Below are 23,352 nucleotides of genomic sequence, written 5' to 3'. Positions count from 1 at the left end.
AATACGAATTCTGACTAGAGCAGCTCATGAACATCGACTGACGATCCTCCATCCTCTATCTTAGCAGCAAGTTATATATGAAATCACATGCACCTACACATCCTCGGGTGGGATTAGGACCTATCTTCACCTAATAGACAGTATAGGAACGTGTAGATGCAACGTGATTTTTTATATTACTTGCTGATATGCTAGAGGATGGAGGATCGTCAGTGGATGTACATGAGCTGCTCTAGTCAGAATTCGTTTACTGATGAATGGATTAACAAGACCGATGCTTTCTTGGAACGGGCATTTGCAAGGATCAAAGGAGGAAGAGATACTTGGTGTCCGTGTAGCAAATGTGGAAACATGCGTCGACAAACCAAGCTAGATATGGATAAACATCTTGTTAGGCATGGATTTACGTAAGACTATACCAGGTGGATCTACCATGGTGAAGTCGATCGTGGGAGAGACGAGGTCGTCAGACAACGCATCGAGGAATATGATGATGATGCCGGGGTGGGAGACATGTTAGATGACTATCATGAAGCACATAGGGAGGAGGAGCCAGAGGCTACTGCAAAGGCGTATTACGACATGTTGTCTGTGGCACAGCAACCCCTTCACGGGCATACCAAGGTTTCTCAACTGGATGCCATTGCACGTCTAATGCCCGTGAAGTCCCAGTTTAGCTTAAGTCGAGACGCCTTCGATATTATGTTGACAGTTTTTGGGAGCCTGCTCCTGAAGGATCACATCTTGCCAAAGAGCATGTATGAGGCACAAAAACTTCTTCGTGCACTTAAGATGCCATACGAGCAGATACATGCTTGCCCGAAGGGATGCATCTTATTTAGGAAAGAGTATGCGGAAGCAAAGTACTGTGTAAAGTGCGAATCGTCTAGGTTCCTGGAGGTAGACTCTGGTGATGGTCAGAAAAAGGAGCTTGCAATCCCTGTGAAGATCCTACGGTACCTTCCCTTCATACCGAGGATCCAACAGCTTTACATGAGTGAAGAATTCGCGAAACAGATGACATGGTACAAAAACGGACGTCGATACAATATTGAGAAGCTGGTACACCCATCCGATGGTGAAGCCTAGACAAAGTTTGATGCAATTTATCATGAGAAAGCTGTAACGACCGACCCCTAACCTTTCCCAGTTAGGTTTGATTCCAGCCCTTATCCTTAGTCAGCTGTTTGTTTGACCGCACCTAAGTGCTCAGTCTTCCGCCGGTCCGACCCCTGGATCCGACCCCTACCTGTTTCGCTCCTCTCCCGACCCCCGCGAGCTCAGCCCGACCGTCGGATTCCGCTAATCTTCCTCACCCGTCCGATCTATCCCCCGGTGGACCCGTGAGATCTTTTCCAGATCCTCCGCGACAGCCGCACTCGAGTTGCATGGCCGCCCCCAGAGTTTCCTTGCCGCGTGGCTCGTCTTCTCCGACGCCATCGCCCAGTTTTGTCTCTGGCAAGCAACAGAGTGGGTTCCCGCGCCCCTTTTCCCCAATGGCAGCGGAAGCCCTCTGCACCCCTTTCTGCAGAACCTCGTCTCCCGCGCCCATCGTCACGATACCAGATCCTGGCCCCAGAGACCGATGTCGCCCGTCTTTTCCGTCCCTTTCAGCAACAGTTGCGCCGCCCGGTCGTCGCTACACGACGATTCCCCCACCGCCAACCCCGACCGCGGCCGCGACAGTTCCTTTCCCCGCTCTGTCAGAAGCCGCCCGACAATCTGTTGTTCCGCGCTCTCCCCCGCGCCCGCGTCCGCCTGTCTTCGCACCTGTGCGCCCTCGATTCTAGCGTCGTTTAACCGGTCGCTTCTATCACCTCTTCCACACGACGACACCCGCTTTCCGCCAAATCCCAACCACCGGTCTACCAGCGCCTACGCCGCCCTGACGGTATAGCGCAATGATCGCTGGCGTCACCCCCGGAGTTCTGTGGCACCACCCTGTTTGCTCAATCGCCGCCACGGCAGAGCACTCCATTGCTTCTTTCCGGCCTTCGCGCCGCTCCCCTTCTCTCTCTCCGCGACGTTTCCGTTCCTCTGCCCCAGCAGCTATAAAAGGAATGCCCCCGTCACCGGAGTTCCCTCCGCCCTTGTTGCCTCTAGCCTTCTCTAGCTCCCTGCTCAAGCTCCTAGCGCCACCCACCCAGTTCTTGAGAAGTTCTTCTTCCAGTTCCTTCTCAGTTCCTCCAAGTCACCCAGCAGCTTGCTCCTTTGTGCTGCGTAGAGCTCTCTTGTGATCCGCAAGAAGCAGCGCCGCCGCCGGAACATTGTCAGTCTTAGCCCTTGCTCGAAGCTTTAGACCTTCCGCCCAAGTCTGCCTCTTCCCGACCCCAAGCTTTCCTTTCAGGAAGAAGGTGAGTTGCCGACCCTAAGTCCGCCTCGCCCGACCCCTCCTATCCGCCCGACCCCAGTTCCGTCTCGTCCGACCCTGTCTGTTCCGCCGACCCTTGTCCGCCTCGCTCGAGGGCTTGGCTGTGATCTTTTCTTCAACTCGAGGGTGTAAGTGTAAAACTTGGGAACCCTGTGGCGCTTGCGTCTAAGGATCCCAGTTATCACATCCTCTAGTTCAAGGATCAGACCACTAGTTTCCCTTCCTACCCTTACCTCTTGATCATCATCAGCTCTCTCGAACCACCATAACCTCCTGCTCTTTGTCGCAAGTTTCTGGGCTCAGGCGAGCCAGTGTTGCTGTTGAAATAAACGTTTAAGCTAACCCTTGCATTGCATTCGTGTAGAGCTGCACCTCGCCGACGGCTTCTACGAGTTGCACCCGGCGCCCGACGAAGAAGCTGTAGCCGAGTTCCTGCCCGCGGAAGCCGAAGTCGCCCCAGAAGTCGAGCAGCTTCCGTCCCCTTTGCTTGCAGGCAAGCCCCGGTTGCATGAGAATCCTACGTGTTTCGCCAAACTTGCGCATGCCTTCCGTATAGCATGTTTGTGCATTTACGTTTAGGAGTTGTGTGAAACCCTAGATGCCCGACCTAGTTGACCCTTGATATGAACACTAGTTGTTGGACCGAGTAGTTGCATTGCTTAAATAGGAGACGGTAAAAGCCAAGTGATCTCCTGTCACTCGCGAGTTGTAGGAGTTGCATGATTTAATCTCCTGTTACAACTATAAGGACGATGGACGGGGCAGGGTATGGTAACTTTTTGGTGGTCGGATGGTCGCCCCGTCTGTCTATGAAAACTTGCTAAGGCCCGACAGTGGTGGTGTTCGTGATCAAGTGTTTGAAAGTACTAGCCTCATACTTAGTATGGGATGAGGAAGCCTAGTACCTGATTGAACCTAGACGTGAGCGGTCGCCCCATTGTTCTTGGAACGGAGTTTCCCCTGCTGGTTGTCGCACGTGGTGGCAAAGCGTGGTCACAGGACAGCAGAGGCCGGGTCTGTGGAACCTTGCACCAAAGGAAATGGGCCCGACACGGGTTAGGGGATTGATGGGGAAGGCCGACACAGGAAGCGACCTCCGGGTGCGCGGATGTCGTGGGGCTAGGTTCACCATGCATGGTTAAAGAACTCGAATCGATTCGTCTGCCTCTCACAGTCTGAGATTTCTTGATCGCTATGTCACCCTAAGTAAATGAGGAATCTGATGATGGCAATGTTTGTTGTTATACCTACATATCTTGTTTGGCTCTATGTTTGCTTAGAACAGGTTGCACAACCTAGACTGGTAAATGAACCTAGAACCGGAGCTAAAACTTGAAAGTTAGGTTACTAGTGCTTTTGGCAAACAAACCCCTCAGCCAAAAAGCTCGCATGTCTAGAAGGAGGAGTAGCCCTTACTCCGGTCGGTTAAGTCTTGTTGAGCTTAGTAGCTCAGCCTTGTTGTGGCTTCTGTTTTCAGGTGAAGTTGCCGCGTCCGACCCCTTTTTGGTTGGTGCTTGGCCGCCCCAGCTCCCGCCAGGCTGGACGGTCGAGTGGGACCCCTCCTCGGACGGCGAGGAGAGGAGTCGGTGATGTTCTGGTTGGCCCCGCCCAGACGTCCGACCCCGACGAAGTCTTCCGCTAGTGTTTTATCTGTTGTTCTTGTTATAAAACTCTGATGTAAATTTTTATGGCCGAACTAATTGAGTAAGACCTGCTTAACTCAGTGGACTCGTTGTATTCTCTGTAACCGCTCACCTTCGTGTGGGTTTGCTAGACTCGATCCTGTTAAGTGGTTAAATCGGATGAAATCCGACGGCACCCCGTGTTAGCTCGGTTTAAGCAGAAGTGTCGCATGTTAGGCGACTTAACCTTGCTTAATCAAGCTAATCCGAGGTGGTTCCGCCAGAAAAGCTCTAGAGGCTCATAATGTACGTGTTGCGCTGGTAACAGATGGGTTCAATCCTTATGGAATGGCGGCTGCCCCGTACACCTGTTGGCCTATGTTCGTTATCCCCTCAATCTCCCCCCTGGTGTCCTCTTTCAACAACAAACTATGTTTTTATTGTTGCTAATTCCAGAACATCCGGGGAATAATATGAGTATGTACATGGAGCCTCTGATTGATGATTTGGTCCGTGCATGGGAGGAAGGGTATGGACATGCGATCGAGCTACAAGGACAAACTTCAAGATGCATGTTTGGTACCACTACTCCCTGCATGACTTGCCAGCATATGGTATTTTCTGTGGCTGCTGTGTTCACGGGAAGTTCCCATGCCCAGTATGCAAGGCTTCTTTGAAGTTCATTTGGTTGACGAAGGGTGGCAAGTATTCTTCGTTTGACAAACATCGATAATTCCTTCCTCCTGACCATCCTTCCAGATAAGATATTAAAAACTTTACAAAAGATGTCCTAGTTAATGACCCCGCACCGCAGATGATGAACTTACCCGCGGTTCGTGCTCAGTTAGACGCTCTTGAGGTCAATAATCATGAAGGTGGTTTTGTGGGATATGGCGAGCAACATGCTTGAACTCAGAAGTCGTGCTTGTGGAACCTCCCCTATTTTGATGACCTTCTTCTCCCACATAACATTGATGTTATGCACACTGAAAAGAATATCACCGAGGCAATTTTTGGTACAATCATGGACATTCCTGAGAAGACAAAGGATAACGTTAAGGCTAGAGTGGATCAAGCAAGGTTATGCAATAGACCATGTTATTTTTTAATTATGTTTAGTTTATTTTGCATATCTTCCTAAGTATGTTTTGTTTATCTGTGTTGATAGGTTTACTCTTTGTAATTGCAGGTGATTGAACAATGGTGGGTGGTACAAGGAAGATCGTAGCTCTTTATGAAAAATTAAAAGCTGCAGCTTCAGGGTCAGCTTCAGGGTCAGACCCATCAAGGGGTCGAGGGAGGCGTCGAGGCAGGGGTGACGCACTGGTCGAGTGTAACATTCAAAAAAAATTACCAACTTAAATCACCCGCTAGAAAATCACTTTCAAAATCTTTTTACCGTTGAGCTCTCGAAAACCCAAAATCTTCCCGGCGATTTCGCCGTCCCGGCACCCAAAGCCGACAGCCATCATTTTATCCTCTCCCGTAAATTTCACCACGTGCTGGTCGACAGACCGCCGCGCGCGCTCCGACCGCGTGCTGCAATCGCCGCCGGCTCTCCCTTTGTTTTTGTCTTTTTCCTCCCATCTCTTTTTCCCCTTTTCTCTTCCTTTTTCTCCTTCTCTTTCTTCCTTTCTTCTTCTTCTTCCTTCCTTCTTCTTCTTTCTTCCTCCTCCTTCTTTCCTGGCGCCTAGCGCCATCCACCCGGCCCCTCTGGCACCCGACCTCCTCTGGCGCCTAGCCCCCCCGGCACCCGGCCCCGCATGCGCCCGCTCCCCGGAGCCGACCCATGCACGCCGGCCCCTGCACCAGGGCAGCGCGCGCGGCGCCGACGCCGACGCGCCTGCCGCGGCGCCGCCTCCTCCCTAGCGCCCGTCCCCCACCATCGGCACCAAGCCCCTCCACCGCGCCTGCTCGGTTTTGCCCCGGCCCTCGCGCCATCATTGCGCCGGCCGCGGCACCATCGGCCGTGCCTACCTCCCGCGGCGCCCCGTCCAGGCCCCACCGCTGGCGCCCTCCCCGCCGCCTATAAAAGCCGCCGGCCTTGCCTCGTCGTCCCACCACCACCCCACCGAGCAGCCGCCCTCCTCCCTGCACCCAACCGCCGCCGCCAGTAGCGCCGCCCCTCCCGTGCACCGCTGCCACAAGCCACCACTGGCCGCCCCCTTTCCCATCCCCGGATCCCCAAGGTAAGGGGCAAAACGGAGCCCCCACGGCCTCCTTTACCCTCTCCTGCCGCCTCCCCTCGCCGTCAGCGAGCCTAGGCCACCGCTCCTCGCCGCCGGCGAGCCTAGGCCACCGCCCGAGGCCAGCCACCCCCCCTCTCTCTGTGTGCCGTGAGGAATAGAGGAAGAAGAAGCCCCCAAATTCCAATCTAACCCCCACTTTTCTCTATTTTGCGAAATAACCCTTTCACCTCTCTCAAAGGTTGTCTCACAAATCAGCCCCTCCACCTCCAAAAATATTTACAAATAGGTCCCTGGTTTCTCGCAAATCAGTCCTAACCTTCATTTAAGCCCCTAATACTGCTTTAACTCGTCATTTCATGCGCCAAACTTCCTCCAATTAATCCCAATTCGACCACGTCATCCTCCAGTATACTTCCACTGAGGTATATCCAAATTTTATGAAAATACTCATTCTACCTATTTTCCGTTCGCATTCTCTGTTCGGAGCTCAACGGGTAAAATCTTATTTTCTTTTATTTATTGTGTGCCCATTTGTGTGTGCCGTAGATCGCGGAGTACCCGAGGAGGAGTTTGACCGCGAGCCCGAGCCCGAGGACCAGCAGCACGAGTCGGAACTCCGGGAAGGCTTCGAGGATGGCAAGTCCAATCTCACCCTTTGATGCATATTTATTCCTAGTTTTTCAAACACAACTTATTGGCCTGTTTTATAAAAATGCATATTGTTTTATTGCAAGACATAGTTGGATAGCCACCCCTTGATTGTTATGAATATTCTTTGTTATCCTATAAATATCTCTAAATATGACCTGCTCTGTTTAGATGATAATTACTGCTAGAACGCTTAGGAACTCGTTACTCAAATTCGATCATGACTACAATGGTTTATTTAGAGAATAAATGTGTGAGTGTTTTCAAGTGAGAAAATGGGTTTCCGGATATAAAGGCAAGAAAAGTTTAGATGAGATGGATGGGTGTTTCTTGTGTGAAATACCAGAATGTTGGGCTCGTACCTTAGTGGTTGAGCAAGGTTGTGAGATATCCATCTTATCATGGTTAAGGACAGAGTTGATGTGTCATCTTGCCTAATTCAACCATCGTGCAACCACTCGACCGTTGTATGGGCAACGGCTTAGCATAAATCCCACTAGCTAAACTGTTAGTCTACGGGTGAGCTGGTGAGCAACGAGAGCCCATGGAAAAGGAGTAAGATCTTTGTGACTTAGGTCCTGGTTATGACCTCGTGGATAGGTCGTTAACCCCTTGGTTGCTTCCGTGTGGACTAGTCAGCCTTAGCTAAGGTGGGTAATGGCTTTGTTAGGATTCGCGCCGGCACTAAGGTGATCGTGCTGCGGTACCCTACTTGTGGGAAAAGTGTACAACCTCTGCAGAGTTAAAACCTATCCGGGTAGCCGTGTCCACGGTATTGGACGAGTTACGGCTTGGTCACATAACTAGCACATGGAGATGGATGGTTTTTATGGCGTGTGTTGGATTTTGGAAGTGTCCGGCAATTGTGCCGTGAGCTATGGCGAATGGGGAGTCCGATAGCAACAAAAAAATTGGATCCTTTGTGTAGGATCAACCTCACTCAATGTTTCGATTACTAAAGGAAAAGCTTTGCTAAAACTTTTTTGAAAATGAACCTGTGCATGTGTTGAAAATCTAGCTTTATCGCAAATGAACCTTAGCCTTATCCTTGCTACTATCATGTGCATATTTTTGATTGTATCCCCCTCTGTGGATGGGGTTGGACTTGTTGAGTACTTTTGTACTCACCCTTGCTTCGTTGCTACAGAGGAAGATCCGAACTTCGTCGCTGAGGACTTTCAGTAGGAGGTTGTGTCCGCACCCAACGCTGCCTGTGGTGTTGGCCTTCGCAAGATGCTTCTGCTGCCGTGTAGTCCGAGTGCTGTCTTTTGGTAGTCGCTTGGCTAGCCGCTGTTATTCATTTGCTTCTTATCGCGATGTGGCTTTCACGCCCACTCCCTCCGGAGTTGTACGGTAACTGAACTATCTGTTGAATAAATGTGTTATCAGCCTCCTGGGACTGATATTTGCTTCACATTTAATCTCCGCTGATGTGGGGACGCTTCATCAAGGAAATAGAGGAGGCACAGGTCCTGGGTAGAGGCAGGGCTCAAGGCAGGGGTCGAGGAAAGGGTAAAGGGGTGAGGTCCTCGTCGCCTGTACCTTCGCCCCGGTCATCTGAGGAGGAGGAGATACCTTCCGCGCACGCCTCTAGTGACGAGGCGGAGGTACAGGAGGAGCAGGAGTAGGAGCAGGAGCAGGAGAGGGAGGAAGGGGAGGAGGCAGGGGATTCGCAGTCCAAGATCTGGTTGTGAGGTCCCTCGTCCCTCCCGAGGCGACCGATCCCTCTTCATAGACGCCCACTGATTCAACCCACTAGGGCAAAGTAAGTTCCTTTACATATTCTCAGTACTTTTGATATGTTGAAAATTACAATAGAAACTAATAATTTATATTAATCACTTGTGCAGGAGTTGGATTAAGCTCAGTGGGGGCGTCCACAACCGCAAGGTCAACGGCATCCTTGGTCTTTTGTGTAGGCTACACTTCCCTGGTCTAGTGGTCTTCACCGGACAGGAGGAGCCAGCCTACACGTGGGACCACTACGCCGCCACTGCCGACGTTGGTGATCGTGACCACAGGACATTCGCAAACAAGGCAGAGCGGGTGAAGGCTGAGTTGTGGGTAAGTATTCGCAGCACTACATTGGTTAATACATCAGCTTCGCTGGACATTCTTGAAATAATAATTATATGCAACGTGTCTATACGCAGGACTTCTATAGATGCTAGGAGGGATTCGAGGCTAGGACGGCCTCCGTCACTGAACAAGCCGCCAAGAAGCTCGTCAAGGACATGCACTACAAGGCACGGGTTCAGGCCATCATCGACTTCTATGCTGAATTCAGAAGGATGAAGGTCAAAAAAGAAGAGGCAAGGACAATGAACCTGACCAAGGAAAGAATTCATGGTGGTACATACAGGAAGTTAATATTTACTATTTCTGAGATTAATTACGCTTAATTCTTTTGTTATATGTCACACACTTGATGATGTAGGTGCCTCCGTGGTGGTGCCGAGCCTATACCCGGTGTTGGGAACAAATGGTGGAGGTGTGGTTGCAGCCCGGGTGGTTGGAGAACCACCTTACTTGCCGGGAGTGGCGTCTGCAGATGCCATATGCATCACACCATCAAGGCAGCCTGAGCCTTGATGAATACAAGGAAAAATGAGTATGCGAATTCATTTCTTTATTCTCACACTCAAAACTGCATACTTTCTAATCCTTTTGCATTTTTTCTGCAGACGTCATCACATGATGGCCAGGAGTGCTCCCGGTTCAAGGCATGGGTTATGTCCAAAAAGGGCAAGGCGACGGCCGACATCGACTTCAACTCGGAGGACCCGCCCGAGGCGTACAGCCATCCAAGCATCCACAACCGTGTCACCAAGTACACATCAATGGCAAGGGAGGTTCATGGGCCAGAGTTCGATCCGAGCTCTCAGGATATTGATGCAGAAATTGTGATGAGGGTGGGAGGAGGCAAGAAGCATGGCCAGTATTGGATTAGAGATAGCGTGATCGATACTGCCAGTACTCCCAGTCTGTCCTAGATCCGAGCAAGAAGCACGGACTCTAGCCCCACGATACGGGCACGGCCGACCACTGCACAGTTACATATGCAGGCTCTGCAGGTTATTTCTATTTGTTTCATGTTTCGTTGATTTTTACGTACCTTTTGCTTTGCAATAAGACATTGGGATGAAATATTGTAGGCCCAGGTGGAAGTAGAACGGAAGCGACAGGAGGACCTAGAGGCGAGGATTGAGGCGGATCGGCAGATAGAAAGGCAGAGGACGAAGTCGATGTTCCATTACATGCAGAGTGTTTTTCAGAGTTTAGGTCAAACTCCACCACCTATGCCACCGAACCTATTCCCGCCACCTCCACCTCCTACAGCTACTCCTGTGAGTCACTCTCAACCTTACAATCAATCTAAAATTAAACTAGAAACTACAGGCACTAGAAACTTACACTAGAAAAGTGACTAATGCAATCTCTTTAACTTTGTGCAGAATCATCTTGGGGGCAGTGGCCACCTACACATCCTCATCAGTGACTTGTTTGAACGGCTATTGTGTTAAGCAAACTTGTGAATTACTTGTTTAGACTAGAACCTATATGTACTTCTGAATGTTATTTGTGTGCTTGTGATGCTTGTGATGCAATCTATATGCCTGTGATGCAATTTATATGCATGTGATGCTTCTGTGGTTGTTTTTTGAGAGGGGTCCTTCATACATAACGAATCTGTTTTACAAGTGGTGGAAGGATACTTTGCCGAGTGTTAACACTTAGCAAAGAGTCCAGTTTCTATTATTCTATGACTACTTTGCCAAGTGTTTCGACAGAACACTCAGCAAAGACGCCATAAAAAGCTGGTGGAAGCGTCTTCTTTACCGAGTGCTACGAAACCGACACTCGGCAAACACCAAAAGTTCGCCGAGTGTCATGAGTACGACACTCCGCAAAATTTGAATCTTCACCGAGTGTTTGTGAGATGGCACTCGGCAAAATTTGACTCTTCGCCGAGTGTTCTTCCGTTTGGCACTCGGCAAAGGCGTCGTTACCGTGACAGTCCGTCAGCGCCTTTTTGCCGAGTGTTTTGTTTTGCCGAGTGTTTTTTGGCACTCGGCAAAGCGTTTGCTGAGTGCCCGATGTTTGACACTTGGCATATCCACTGTTTGCCGAGGGAAAGTTCACCGAGTCCAGTTCGCCGAGTGTTACACTCGGCAAATTCTTTGCCGAGTGTTTTTGGACCTTCGCCGAGTGCCTGGGGCACTCGGCAAACGTCCTGTTTCCGGTAGTGAATATCACTCGGATGGGAGCTAGATTTCACATGGTATGCCCATGATGGTTGAAGGGCGGAGGCTTCATAGATGCGGGTAAACGTAGGAGACAGTAGATAGCGGTGCATGCCTCTGAGATTGAAAGAAAGGCTCGAAGAAAGAGAGAAGCGGATGAAGAAATTGATTTCCCATAGGGAAGGAGATGGCCGACAAGAAAAAGAACATGGTGCATAGAAAGGCAAAACGATTTCAAAATTATAGGATTGTCATAAGTATAGAAAAATTAAATAAATTGGACAAGTTTGGTATTAAGTAAAATTAATAATTCAAAGTGGTATAACATTGAGTTTAAATATTGGAAGATGTTCTTCACATCATCGACCAACAACAATTTTATTAGGTTTCTAGCAGGAAATAGGAGAGACGTCAACCATGGGTTAATTGGAGCATCTTAAAGTAGAGGTATATATGCGCACTGAGTTGAGGCTATAAGAAGTCATGGCACAAAAATATTGATATTAAAATATTTCCCATATGTTGAGGAAGATTGCTCCGTAAAATAGATATGAAAGTTCAAAGGATATAAGCGCAATCCAACATGCACAACTCATCGTCATAGGGAGCAGATTTACAGAGAAAAAACAATCACAAAGCCAAACTAGAAACAAAAGGGAAGGAGGCAAAGCACGTTTTAGGATTGACATTTCACACATAAATCTCAATGTGTTAGTATCACTATATCGTGGATAATGATGTAACCTTTCTAAATTGCATGCACAATGTACTGCACGATACTAATCCCTCATAAAGTTTAAATAAATATGCTTATAATTCATATAAAGAATTATGAATAAGACTTTATAGTGCAACATGTCTAGCCGTGCTATTTGCGCGGCAACCTTGCAAGTATACTTAACAAAAGAGTACAAAGTTAAATAGTTATATACATTATCCAAAATACAGGCTCACAACAACTTAGTATATTCGTGTGAAGAATTTTGTCAAAGCCAAAGTTTAAAGGCCATGGCAATATACACCTTGCATTTATCCTTGTACATTGGAAGTTCGTGTGCTTCCGTTGTGTCCAACCCCATGCGGCCTCCTATGTGTTCCGACCAACAAGCTTCAGCCCCCAGATCGCGTCGTCGCAGTGCTGGATGTACGGCACATCCTTGGAGGGGTCCGCCCACTGCTTCAGCCGGCAATCGTGGCCCGGTGGCTTGTGGAAGCACGGCTCCATGGACACGTCCCGGCCGCACGGCGGGTCCGGCACGGCGGAGCTGTTCGCGGCTTTGTACAGCACCCACGGCCTCACGCCGGCGAGCCCCTGCGCGACGTACCCGAACGTCGACCTCCCGCTGGTCACCAGCACGTCCGTCAGGCTCAACAGGTATATCTCGGCCCACGCCTTGTGTTCGTGCGACCTGGCTCCCGACTGCTGGAACTCCTCGTGGCTCGGCTGGTGCAGGCTCACCACCTCGCCGGTGGCCGTCGCGAGCTCCCAGTACATGCTCTTCATTCTCTCGTAGTACCAGGACTTGAGGGAGGTGACGAGGACGGCTTTGGACCTGGCCCGGGAGGCCGGCAAGATCGGCTCGCCGGCGGCGGGGAGCACTTCGGGGAGCAAGCCCTCCTTCTGCGTGCACGTGGTGATCTGCTCCAGGAGCTCCGGCGAGTCCGGCATCCCGCCGAAGACGCGCACCTGGATGCCGATCCGCTGCCGCGCCGCCGCAAGGTAGGTGTCGTAGTAGCGCGTGACGAGACCCCAGACGTGGTTGTTCGGGTGGAACAGGTACCGGCCGAGGTGGTGGAACACGGCGTCGCGCTCCGGGAACAGTGCGTCAAGCTCCTCCTGGAACGCCGGTACAAGGAACAACCCCGGCACGATGTAGCTGTCCGTCCTCATTACCAGCCACTGGATGCGCCGGAGCAGCCGCTGGTCGTCGCCACAGAAGAAGGAATTGTCCTCGATGGTGGCGTCGTAGTTGAGATGGACGTACGCGAACGCGGGCAGTTGCGCCGCCGTCGGGACGTCGTCGTCAGTGACGCCGACGTCGCTCCTGATCACTTTGTTCTTCACCATGTTCCCGTAGCTCTCGGCGGTGTCGATGCTGAAGTTGGCGTAGTCCGTCAGCGGGAAGCCCGGCGGCAGCAGCCACGTCGTGTTGGGGAACGGCTCGCAGAAGAGCTCGTCCATCTCGTTGCTGGGGTCGATGAGGAGGACGCGGTCCGTGAGCACGGCGTACAGGAACGCCGACGCCGCGGCGAGGATCCGGTTCCCGATGCCGCGGTACGAGATGGAGAGGATGTACGTGCACTCCGGTGACGCGACGCTCTTGCCGGACTTGAGCTGCTCCAGGGCGTTGCTGTAGGCGGCGGTGCCCGGGCCGCACCGTCGCTGCAGAGCCTCGTGCCGTCGCAGCTTGGAGATGAGGTACGGGGAGGGTCGTCTGCCGGGGTTCCGGCGGTACATGGCAGATTGGTACCTGCTGTGGCAGGATTCCACGTCGAAGCCGTCCACCAATAGGCCGCCGTAGAGCCTATCAAGGTGCGCTGTCCTCGGGTGCAAGAAGGTGAGGTCAGTTGAACCTGTAAACAAGTGATCTCAGAAGCGCAAAATGGTGGAACCTATATATGTCGTCACTGTTCGTTCATCGGTACGTACTCGCTTGATCCAAATTATTTGATCCAAATTATAAGTTATTTAATTTTATTCTAAGTCAAATTTACCTAATATTACTTTGAATAAATTTATAGAAAAAATATATTAAAATAGACATAACCCAACCAATATATATTACATAATGTAGCTAACGAAAGTATATTGAGGTTAAAGACATTTGAATTCCTTTACAAACTTGGTCAAAGTTTAAGAAATTTGACCTAAGATAAAGTTAGGATAACTTGTAATTCAGAATGGGAAGTGTATAACATATGGATAGAATTCTTTTGTATGCGAAAAATGTACTAATCCTTACCTTTGCATGGTCCATTTTTAAATATTTGATTTGATAATCTTTATACTTATATGAGCGGTAACACATACATTCCCTCCCGATAACATGCAGTGGTGCGCCACACAATTTTCTATCTCTACATGAACATCGCTATATAACACTTGGAAATTAGGTTCTCTTCGCCGACACATCTCCTCTAAGATGGTTATCAAAGGATAAATGAGTTGTCTTCCACCTCTGATCTCAAACACACACACCGCGCACAATTTTCTATCTCTACAAGAACATCGCTATATAACACTTGGAAATCAGGTTCTCTTCGTCGACACATCTCCTCTGAGATGGTTATCAAAGGATAAATGAGCTGTCTTCCACCTCTGATCTCAAACACACACACCCTCTCCCCACCCACCCACCCACACGTGCGTGGTCATGCAGGATCGGACTCAATAAATAGCAATTTAGAAATTTGATTGTGAAGGAGGTATAAGGGACATGATCTGTTACAATCATGCATCTCCCCTGTCTACCACAATCCTCCATAGCCCGCAGCTGGTGGTGTCCCGACCACTTCGCCGCCCAGCTCTATGTCAATCCTCTCTTTTAAGCTATCTTGCTTCCTATCGTCTTCCTCTAAGAATCTACAAGCCAAAATGCATCATTCGCAGCCTCTCTGTTGTAAAAATCGCATTAAACGAAAGCTTTGCAATTTTTAGGCTATTGGAGTGTAGGAAGCATGCTAAAGAAAAAAGAGGAATTCATAAGTGCCTAAAACCAACCACAATCAATCTAGAAGGAAATAAGTAGCTTTTCAATTAAGAAGAAATAAACATCTAAATTCGTCTTGGACGAAAACTTAAGCTTTGGATGGTCTATGCATACATCCACACCCTCTACTAATATAGCTAGGCTGAGTTTCTCAAAAAAAAAAACCTTAAACTTTGTTCGTATGAACACATAGCTCAATTAACGATGTCTTTTAGAGCTGAAACTTTACAGCATGTTGTTAGGACCAGTAAGCATGTTGACATCGGATCATATCATGCTCACCTCTACAGAATGCTGATTTGACAGAATAAAGTGCAAACACTGAGCAGGACTTTACCTTGGCGGAAGGTGGCCGCTGCCGTCTGAACCCAAACCACCGGCGCTCCAACGTTGCGCCCACTGAGGATGAGCACGGTCATCACGACGACGGCGAGCACGGCGCTGACCGCCCAGCTCCCTCGCTTGGCATCGGCCAGCTCCTCTATCGTCTTCTTCGCCTCCATGAACGGCGATCGAAGCCTCCTCTTCAGTCTCCAGGCGCCAGTGTCGCTGTCGGTGCCCGTCGGGCCTCACCTATATGCTTCTTGACTGAACGAAGCAGCACCTGGATGCAAGTCAACTAGCACAAGCGTGCTGGTGCTGCAATCCTTGTCGGTGCTTCACGATGCAGCGCTGGGGTTGGGAATGGCGACACTGATTTTTGAACAACTATAGTACTCGGATTTCGACGTGCTTGCGAGGCCCCTGACATGCATGGATTTCGGAACTGCTGCTGGTAAACAATGGTCAAAGACTCAAAGTAAGCTCTCATACGAACTGGCATTTCTCTTTTTGTGTGTGTGTTGGGGGGGGGGGGGGGGGGGGGTCGTTGTAGTTCGTGCTTTTCAGCGTCGGGTTGCACGTTACGCAACAATTATTAGCTGGCAAATATGCAGAGAAATGTTGTTTATGAATTGAACAACGTGTCCAATTTCTTGTTTACAAAAGTCTGCCACCGAAATCCGATGGGCGATGGACATCGATACTGTCAACCCTTAAATTTCTGGAAAATAGGCCTTGTTTTGCCTTGTTTTGCCGCTCTAATTTGACCGGGGAACTAAGTTGACCTATGAGGTTTTTCTCGATAAGCGTATCTAATTTTTATAAAAAATGCATATGTACCTGATTTGCGCTGCATAGACGATGGTGCGACCTCGTCATCGTTCATTTGCGATGGCGATGGGATTCAGTATGTGACTGCCATATCCACGCAGTGGCACCCAGACTCGAACAAATGTGTTCGTGGGTTGCCTGATTTGTGCGTTTGACGTTGGAGTGCTGCCTTACCATGGCGGACACTAAGGCTGTGCAACGAAAGTGCTACGCTAGGTGGGCAGGGGGTTCTCTACCTTCACATGGCTCGGGAGGACGACTATCACCTTCACTGGCTGCCAAAGCTTGGCGTCTTCACGAGCAAGTGTGTCTGGCGGCAGGCGAGAAATGCTAGATCAGATCCTCCTCCTTCAAAGCCATTGGTACCTCCAAGGGAATACGCAGTCTCAGTTCTATCGAACGGAGGCAACGTTTTCGACGTCGTATTCCTGTCTATAGGCGTCGTTATGGAGGCTAGCTTTAGGGGAATATATTGGCTACAAATTACTGCATTGAGAGTATTTCCACCAAGAATGGAGGAAGAAGCTTATGATTACTTGCTTTTGTTTGTGCTCTTTTACCGTTTATTCCAAGCAAAACAACTAGAGTTACAACTCCATGATTTCGTCTAAAAGTATCTAGGTGCAACAACCTAGTCTAATTAAACCATTTTTAATCTTAAATAAAGTCATTAGAGCATAAAGAAGAACATTGGGCAGTTGTGAAGGCAAGTAAAGAGACACTTTTGCCCTCACAAGATAAACAACTGTTTAAACCATAACTTAAATTTTCGCTTAAGAACTTAAAAATATGTCCAACTAAGAGTTGTAGAACTCAACTTTCCTAATAACTTTTATTTTTGGTGTTTTACATTAATCTGAGCAGAAGACCTTTAAAAACTCAAAGTTCAAAACTGTGTCAATTTAAGAAAAACAGATAAAGCCTAATTTTGGAGCTCTTTATCTAAAATTTTCCAAAATAAACTCAAGCTGAAATCTATACAAAAGTTTTAGAGCTTCAAACCCTTAGAAACTTTGACTAACGAGTAACGTCGAAATCCACATAGAAGGCTTCCAAAATCCCGGTCAAAGTCAGTTAGTTTGGTCAACCCAGCCCCAATCACCAATCTAGGCTAAGGGCCTGTTTGGCTCACTGCTGTTAAAGTTTAACACCCGTCACATCGGATGTTTGAATGCTAATTAGGAGTATTAAACATAGGTTAATTACAAAACTAATTGCACAGATGGAGTGTAATTCGCGAGACGAATCTATTAAGCCTAATTAGTCCATGATTTGACAATGTGGTGCTACAGTAACCATTTGCTAATGATGGATTAATTAGGCTTAATAGATTCGTCTCGCAAATTAGCATAGGGTTGTGCAATTAGTTTTATAATTAGCTCATATTTAGTTCTCCTAATTAGCATCCGAACATTCGATGTGACACTGTTAAAGTTTAACATGTCGTATCCAAACAACCCCTAAGTCTGGAATCAGTTCAACCATGCATCTTGGATCTGAGGACTATAACTTTAGCAAAGGGAGTAAATGCTACACAGTTTAAGAATCGGGAGTTAATGGTGTTTGAAGATCGGCCCAGCGACGCAATCCTGCAAATCCCTCAGCCAGAGCGCGCCCGAGCACGCGCGCTGCGCGCTCCAGAGCATTGCCACCACGTGGCAAGGCTTCACCGGTGAAGCCATTGCGCCCGGTCTCCGGCCCTAGCAAGATGCCGCCTCGCGCGCCCCGCCGCCAGTGAGCGCCACGGTCCCTCCCTCCTGCCCCCATCAGTCAGCCTTGCCTGAGGGCACGCCCCATCTCCTGCCGCTGCTCTGCCGCACACGCCCCCGTGGATGCCTGCTCGACACCGCCGCCTCAGCCAACTGCCGCCCCAGCCGTGACACCTCGAGCGCCCGCCTCACCAACCCGACACCTCGGCAAAGCCATTCCCCGCACGCACGCTCGCTTCGCCCAAAGCTTGTAACCTCACTTGCCGCACCCCGCCGGTCACCCCCCGTGTCCGCCAATGGCGCCGCCACCATTAATGGCCGCAGCAGTGCCCCAGCTCCCCTCCGACCCCCAGCTGTCAGTCCCAGCCCCGCCTCGCACGCCTGCTCCGCCTGGCTCTATAAATGGAGGCCCGACGCCACTTGAGCCCCCTTCCCCCTCGCTCTTGCCACCCACCAAGCTCCCCTGCTACGCATCCAAGTGCTGACGCTCGGTCCTCCCATGGAGAGCCCACTTCCGCGCAGGCTCGCTCTCCGCCGCTGCCGCAAATTGCTCCACCACCACCTCGCGCATCCCGAGCCGCTGATCATTGCCGTCACCAAGCTTTGACGCCGTCGGAAGGCCGCCGCCAAGCTCCGCCGTAGCCGCAGCGCCGTCCACCAAGCCACTGACCGTTGCAGTATGATTGACTACTTTGATTGCGCATTTATGTTTCCAGGAGTTGATTGAAACCGTAGATGCATGAACTTAGTACCATTTTGATTTGAACACTAGTATGATAGGCCAAGTAGTTGCAATGCTTAATAGGACTCGGTAAAAGTCGAGTGATTGACTGTCACTCGCGAGTTATAGGAGTTGTTTGTTTTCCTTTTGTTACAACTATAAGGATGATGGACGGGGCAGGGCTCTGTGAACTATTTTGGTGATCGGTGGATTGCCCCGCCTGTCTACATGAAATTGGACTAAGGTCAAAATGTGATAGTGTTCGTGATTAAGTATTTGAAAGTACTAATCTCATACCTAGTATGGGATGAGGAAGCCTAGTACCTAATTGGACCAGAACGTGAGCGGATTGTTCTACTATCTTTGGAACGGAGTTCCCTTGTGGCCGCATGTGGTGACAAGTGCGGTCATAGAACGGCAGAGGCCGGGTCTGAGAATTGATGGGGATGGCTGACAAATGAAGCGACCCTTCACAGTGTGCATATGTTGTGGGATTAGGTTCACCATGTATGGTTAAGAAATTTGAATTGATTCGTCTGCCTCTCACAGTTTGGGACTACTTGATCGCTATGCTACACTGAGTAAGAATGAAAGATGATGATGATCTAATATTGTTACCTGTATTACTTGCTTGGAAACTATACTTGGTTTAGTATAGTTGCTAACTTAGAATGGTAAAACAACAGTAGAACTTGCGGCTAAAATATTGAAAGTAAGGACCTACACTAGTCGCTTTTGGCAAAAACGAAACAAGAGCCAAAAAGCTTGCATGTCTAGGTGTTGGTGGAGTAGTACCACCGGTCAGTTAAGTCTTGTTGAGCGTAGTCGCTCAGCCTTGTTGTGGCACATCTTTTCATGTGATGTTGATACCCCTAAGCTCGCTGCAAGTGGCACTTGGCCTCCCCATCTTCCTCCTGGTTCGACGGTTGAGTGGGAGCCCTCCTCGGACGACGAGGACCGGGACCATTGATGTCATGATCAGCTTCGTCATGATATCCTGCAACGACGTCTAGACTTCGCTTATTTATTTCTGTTATTTGAGCACTCTGCAAACTTTGCTTGAATTTTGAACTTGAGGTTGTAATAATTTGATGCACTTGTCTAATTGAGATGGACTGTTGTAATCTCTGTAACCACTTGCCTTCGTGGGAGTCTTGCTTTCCCAGTCCTGAGTTAAGTAGTTTATCGGATGAAATCTGACGGATGACCAAGTTGATTTGTTTAAAGTATATGATCGTGTGTTAAACGGCTTAAGTGTGCTTTAGCCAAGTTAATTTGGGCAATTCCGCCACACTAGGACATGAAAATCATTCAATCTTTATACATGATCGTGTGTTGTAACCACTTTGGAGCTCTTTATCTAAAATTTTTCAAAATAAACTCAAGCTGAACTCTATACAAAATTTTTAGAGCTTCAAGCCCTTAACAACTTTGACTAAATGAGTAATGTCGAAATCCGCATAGAAGGCTTCCAAAACCCCAGTCAAAGTTAGTTAGTTTGGTCAACCCAACCCCAATCAGCAATCTAGGCTAAGTCTAGAATCAGTTCGACCATACATCTTGGCTTAAGCTTATCTTACAAAACTTGAACAGAACACCAGCAAAAACCTTTATAAGAGTTTGAGAACTAGGTTTATACAACAACCTCCTCAATTGGACTCTGGTAAAATTCACATCAGAAGCTTATCAAAATTGGGAATTAAGTCAGCCAAAACCCTTGAAATCAGCCAAACTGCCATTTTTGCCTAAGTCTGGAAATCCAGCGTTCCTCCAAACTTTGAAGCTTTATATCTTCAAATCTGTTGTGAATTTGAACTTGATTCAATTACAAAAGTTGAACTTGGATCTGAGGACTACAACTTTTGCAAAGGGAGTAAATGCTGCACAGTTCAAGAATCGGGAGTTAATGGCGTTTGAAGATTGGCCCGGCGATGCAATTCTGCAAATCCCTCGGCCAGAGCGCGCCCGAGCACGCACGCCGCGCGCTCCAGAGTGTCGCCGCCGTGTGGCACGGCTTCACCGACGAAGCCATTGCGCCCGGTCTCCGACCCCGGAAAGATGCCGCCTCGCACATCCCGTCGCTAGTGAGCACCGCGGTCCCCCCCCTCCTGCTCCCGTCAGCCCGCCTCGCCCGAGGGCACGCCTCGTCTCCTGTCGCTGCTCTGCCACACGTGCCCCCGCAGACACCTGCTCGACACCGTCACCTCCGCCAACCGCCACCCCAGCCGCGACACCTCGAGCGCCCGCCTCGCCAACCCGACGCCCCAGCAAAGTTGTTCCCCGTGCGCACGCTCGTTTCGCCCAGAGCATGTCACCTCTCCTGCCGCACCCCGTCGGTCACCCCCCTATCTGCCAATGGCGCCGCCACCATTAATGGCCGCAGCAGCACCCCGACTCCCCTTCGACCCCCAGCTGTCAGTCCCGGTCCTGCCTCACTCGCCTGCTTTGCCCGGCTCTATAAATGGAGGCCCGACGCCGCCTGAGCCCCCTTCCCCGCTCGCCCTTGCCACCCGCCAAGCTTCCCTGCTCCGCATCCAAGCGCCGCCACTCGGTCCTCCCGTGGAGAGCCCACTTTCGCGCAGCCTCGCTCTCCGCCGCTGCCGCAAATCGCTCCGCTACCACCTCGTGCAGCCCGAGCCGCTAACCGTTGCTGTCACCAAGCTTCGACGTTGCCGGAACGCCGCCGCCTAGCTCCGTCGCAGCCGCAGCACCGCCTTTCGCCGTTCCACCTCCACCGAGCCCCCTCTGCGCCCCAACCGGCGCCAATCGACTCCCGATGAGCTCCCGCACCTTTCCCGTGACCTCTTGCCCTGGATTGGCTGGTGCATCGCCGGAATTTGGCCGGACCGCATACGTGCACGCTGCCAAGGGAACACTTATATCCTTCCCCTTCTTCTAGGGACCTTAGCGCTAAAGTCAGGGACCTCTGCGCATTTAACCTATAGACCTAGGGGCTAGACCGTAAGTTTGCCGCGGTTTTCTTTTAATTTCAGCAGAAAATGATCCAAACTTTGAAAATACACCATAAATTGTACAAAAATAGGAAAAATGTCAAACCAATTTTGCTAGACTCAGTATAAGGTGTAGTTTCGAATAAAAATGATGTTAACACATCTCTGCAAGAATTAATGTTATTTTAAATCATATAAATTGTAGAAAAATGCTAAAATAGTAAATCCAACTCTCAAGTGTTTGTTTTAGAGAATGGAAGATTATAAAAACAATGTGGAGCCTAGCTCAGATGTTTAAATCTCTGTTTTAGTATTATCATGGGAATATAAGGTTGCTTTTTTCTTTTTGCATAACAATTAAACCAGAGATGGGAAAAATGTGAAACAAATTGGAATAAGTCAGTTGTGTAGTAAAGTTTGTAGGAAAAATATAGAACCTGATCAGAAGCAGAAGGAAAACCACTGTTATTTTTGGGGGAAGAATAATTAGGGTAAATGTGTGGAAAAAGATGCCCTTCACTAAAATTATGAAAAATTCACCAAAGGCTCTATTTCACCTCTGGAACCTACTGTTAAAAGTTCATACCCAGATCGTTATTGTTTCTGTCTTAAAAATAGTTAAGCACACACTACCTTATCATAATGAAACAATTTTAATTATTTTTGTGCAACTCTAATAAGCCTCAAATATTTGCAATAGCTTAATCATGACAAGGTTAAGTTGCTGGTAAAGTTTCAACTTCATAGCTTACTGTTTGAAGATTGAAATAAAATTTGGGAGATGAACCAAATTAAATGGAAGAAAGAACCTTAAGTGAAGGTAATAGTCTTTTTCGGAAGAGGTACAAAAGAATATTCAGAAATAGGATAACTTTCCGATCTAAAGTTTAATAAAGTTAAGCTATATATATGTACACAATCACCATCAAGTCAACTCCGGATCTACACCATAACACACCTTACCTTATGCAGATAAAGAAGGTGTAGAACCTTGTTTAGGTGAATGTGGTCATAATGTAATTTATACTTCAGTGCTAATTCGTGTTTTGCGTCCTGTGAGAAAGCATGGAAGTTGAACTTGATGTATTTGCATTTCATGTAGAGCTGAACCTTGCTGACGGAACGTACGAGCTTCACCTGGCGCCAAAAGAAGGAGCCGTAGCTGATTTGCAGCAAGTTGGAGCTGAGCCCATACCAGAGCAAGCCGAGGACCAGTTTGCTAACTCCCCATGTGAAGGCAAGCCCCGGAGCATGAATTCCTATTTTTAAATACATGTAGTATGATTGACTACTTTGATTGCGCATTTACGTTTCCAGGAGTTGATCGAAACCGTAGATGCATGAACTTAGAACCCTTTCAATCTGAACACTAGTATGATAGGCCCAGTAGTTACAATGCTTAATAGGACTCGGTAAAAGTCAAGTGATTGACTGTCACTCGCGAGTTATAGGAGTTGTTTGTTTTGCTTTTGTTACAACTATAAGGACAATGGACGGGGCAGGGCTCTGTGAACTATTTTGGTGGTTGGTGGATTGCCCCGTCTGTTTACATGAAATTGGACTAAGTTCGAGATGTGATAGTGTTCGTGATCATGTGTTTGAAAGTACTAATCTCATGCCTAGTATGGGATGGGAAAGCCTAGTACCTGATTGAACTAGAACGTGAGCGGATCGTTCCACTATCTCTGGAACGGAGTTCCCTTGCGGCCGCATGTGGTGACAAGTGCGGTCATAGAACGGCAGAGGCCGGGTCTATGGAGCCTTTTGCCAAGGGAAGTGGGCCTGACACGGGTCTGGGAGTTGATGGGGACGGCTGAAAAATGAAGTGATCCTTCGCAGTGCGCAGATGTCGTGGGATTAGGTTCGCCATGCATGGTTAAGAAATTCGAATCGATTCGTTTGCCTCTCACAGTTTGGGACTACTTGATCGCTATGCTACGCTGAGTAAGAATGAAAGATGATGATGATCTAATATTGTTACCTGTATTACTTGCTTGGAAACTATGCTTGGTTTAGTATAGTTACTAACTTAGAA

The 23,352-nt window shown here is 48.9% G+C and overlaps 1 protein-coding gene across 1 annotated transcript; it reads right to left on the bottom strand.

Moving 5' to 3' along the window:
• Window positions 1–12,089: 12,089 nt before the first annotated feature.
• Window positions 12,090–15,296, bottom strand: LOC101767865 (galactoside 2-alpha-L-fucosyltransferase). The gene is made up of 2 exons (XM_004966716.3): window positions 15,122–15,296; window positions 12,090–13,648 (listed from the first exon to the last, which is right to left on the bottom strand). Exons 1-2 carry the CDS (start codon window positions 15,285–15,287, stop codon window positions 12,162–12,164), a joined length of 1,653 nt encoding a protein of 550 aa, XP_004966773.2. The 5' UTR covers window positions 15,288–15,296; the 3' UTR covers window positions 12,090–12,161.
• Window positions 15,297–23,352: the final 8,056 nt, after the last annotated feature.

The sequence above is a fragment of the Setaria italica genome, chromosome IV, assembly GCF_000263155.2.
Source record: "Setaria italica strain Yugu1 chromosome IV, Setaria_italica_v2.0, whole genome shotgun sequence".
Lineage (NCBI taxonomy): Eukaryota > Viridiplantae > Streptophyta > Magnoliopsida > Poales > Poaceae > Setaria > Setaria italica.
Note: the sequence above shows the minus strand (reverse complement) of the source record. Positions and strands in the feature narration are given on the sequence as shown.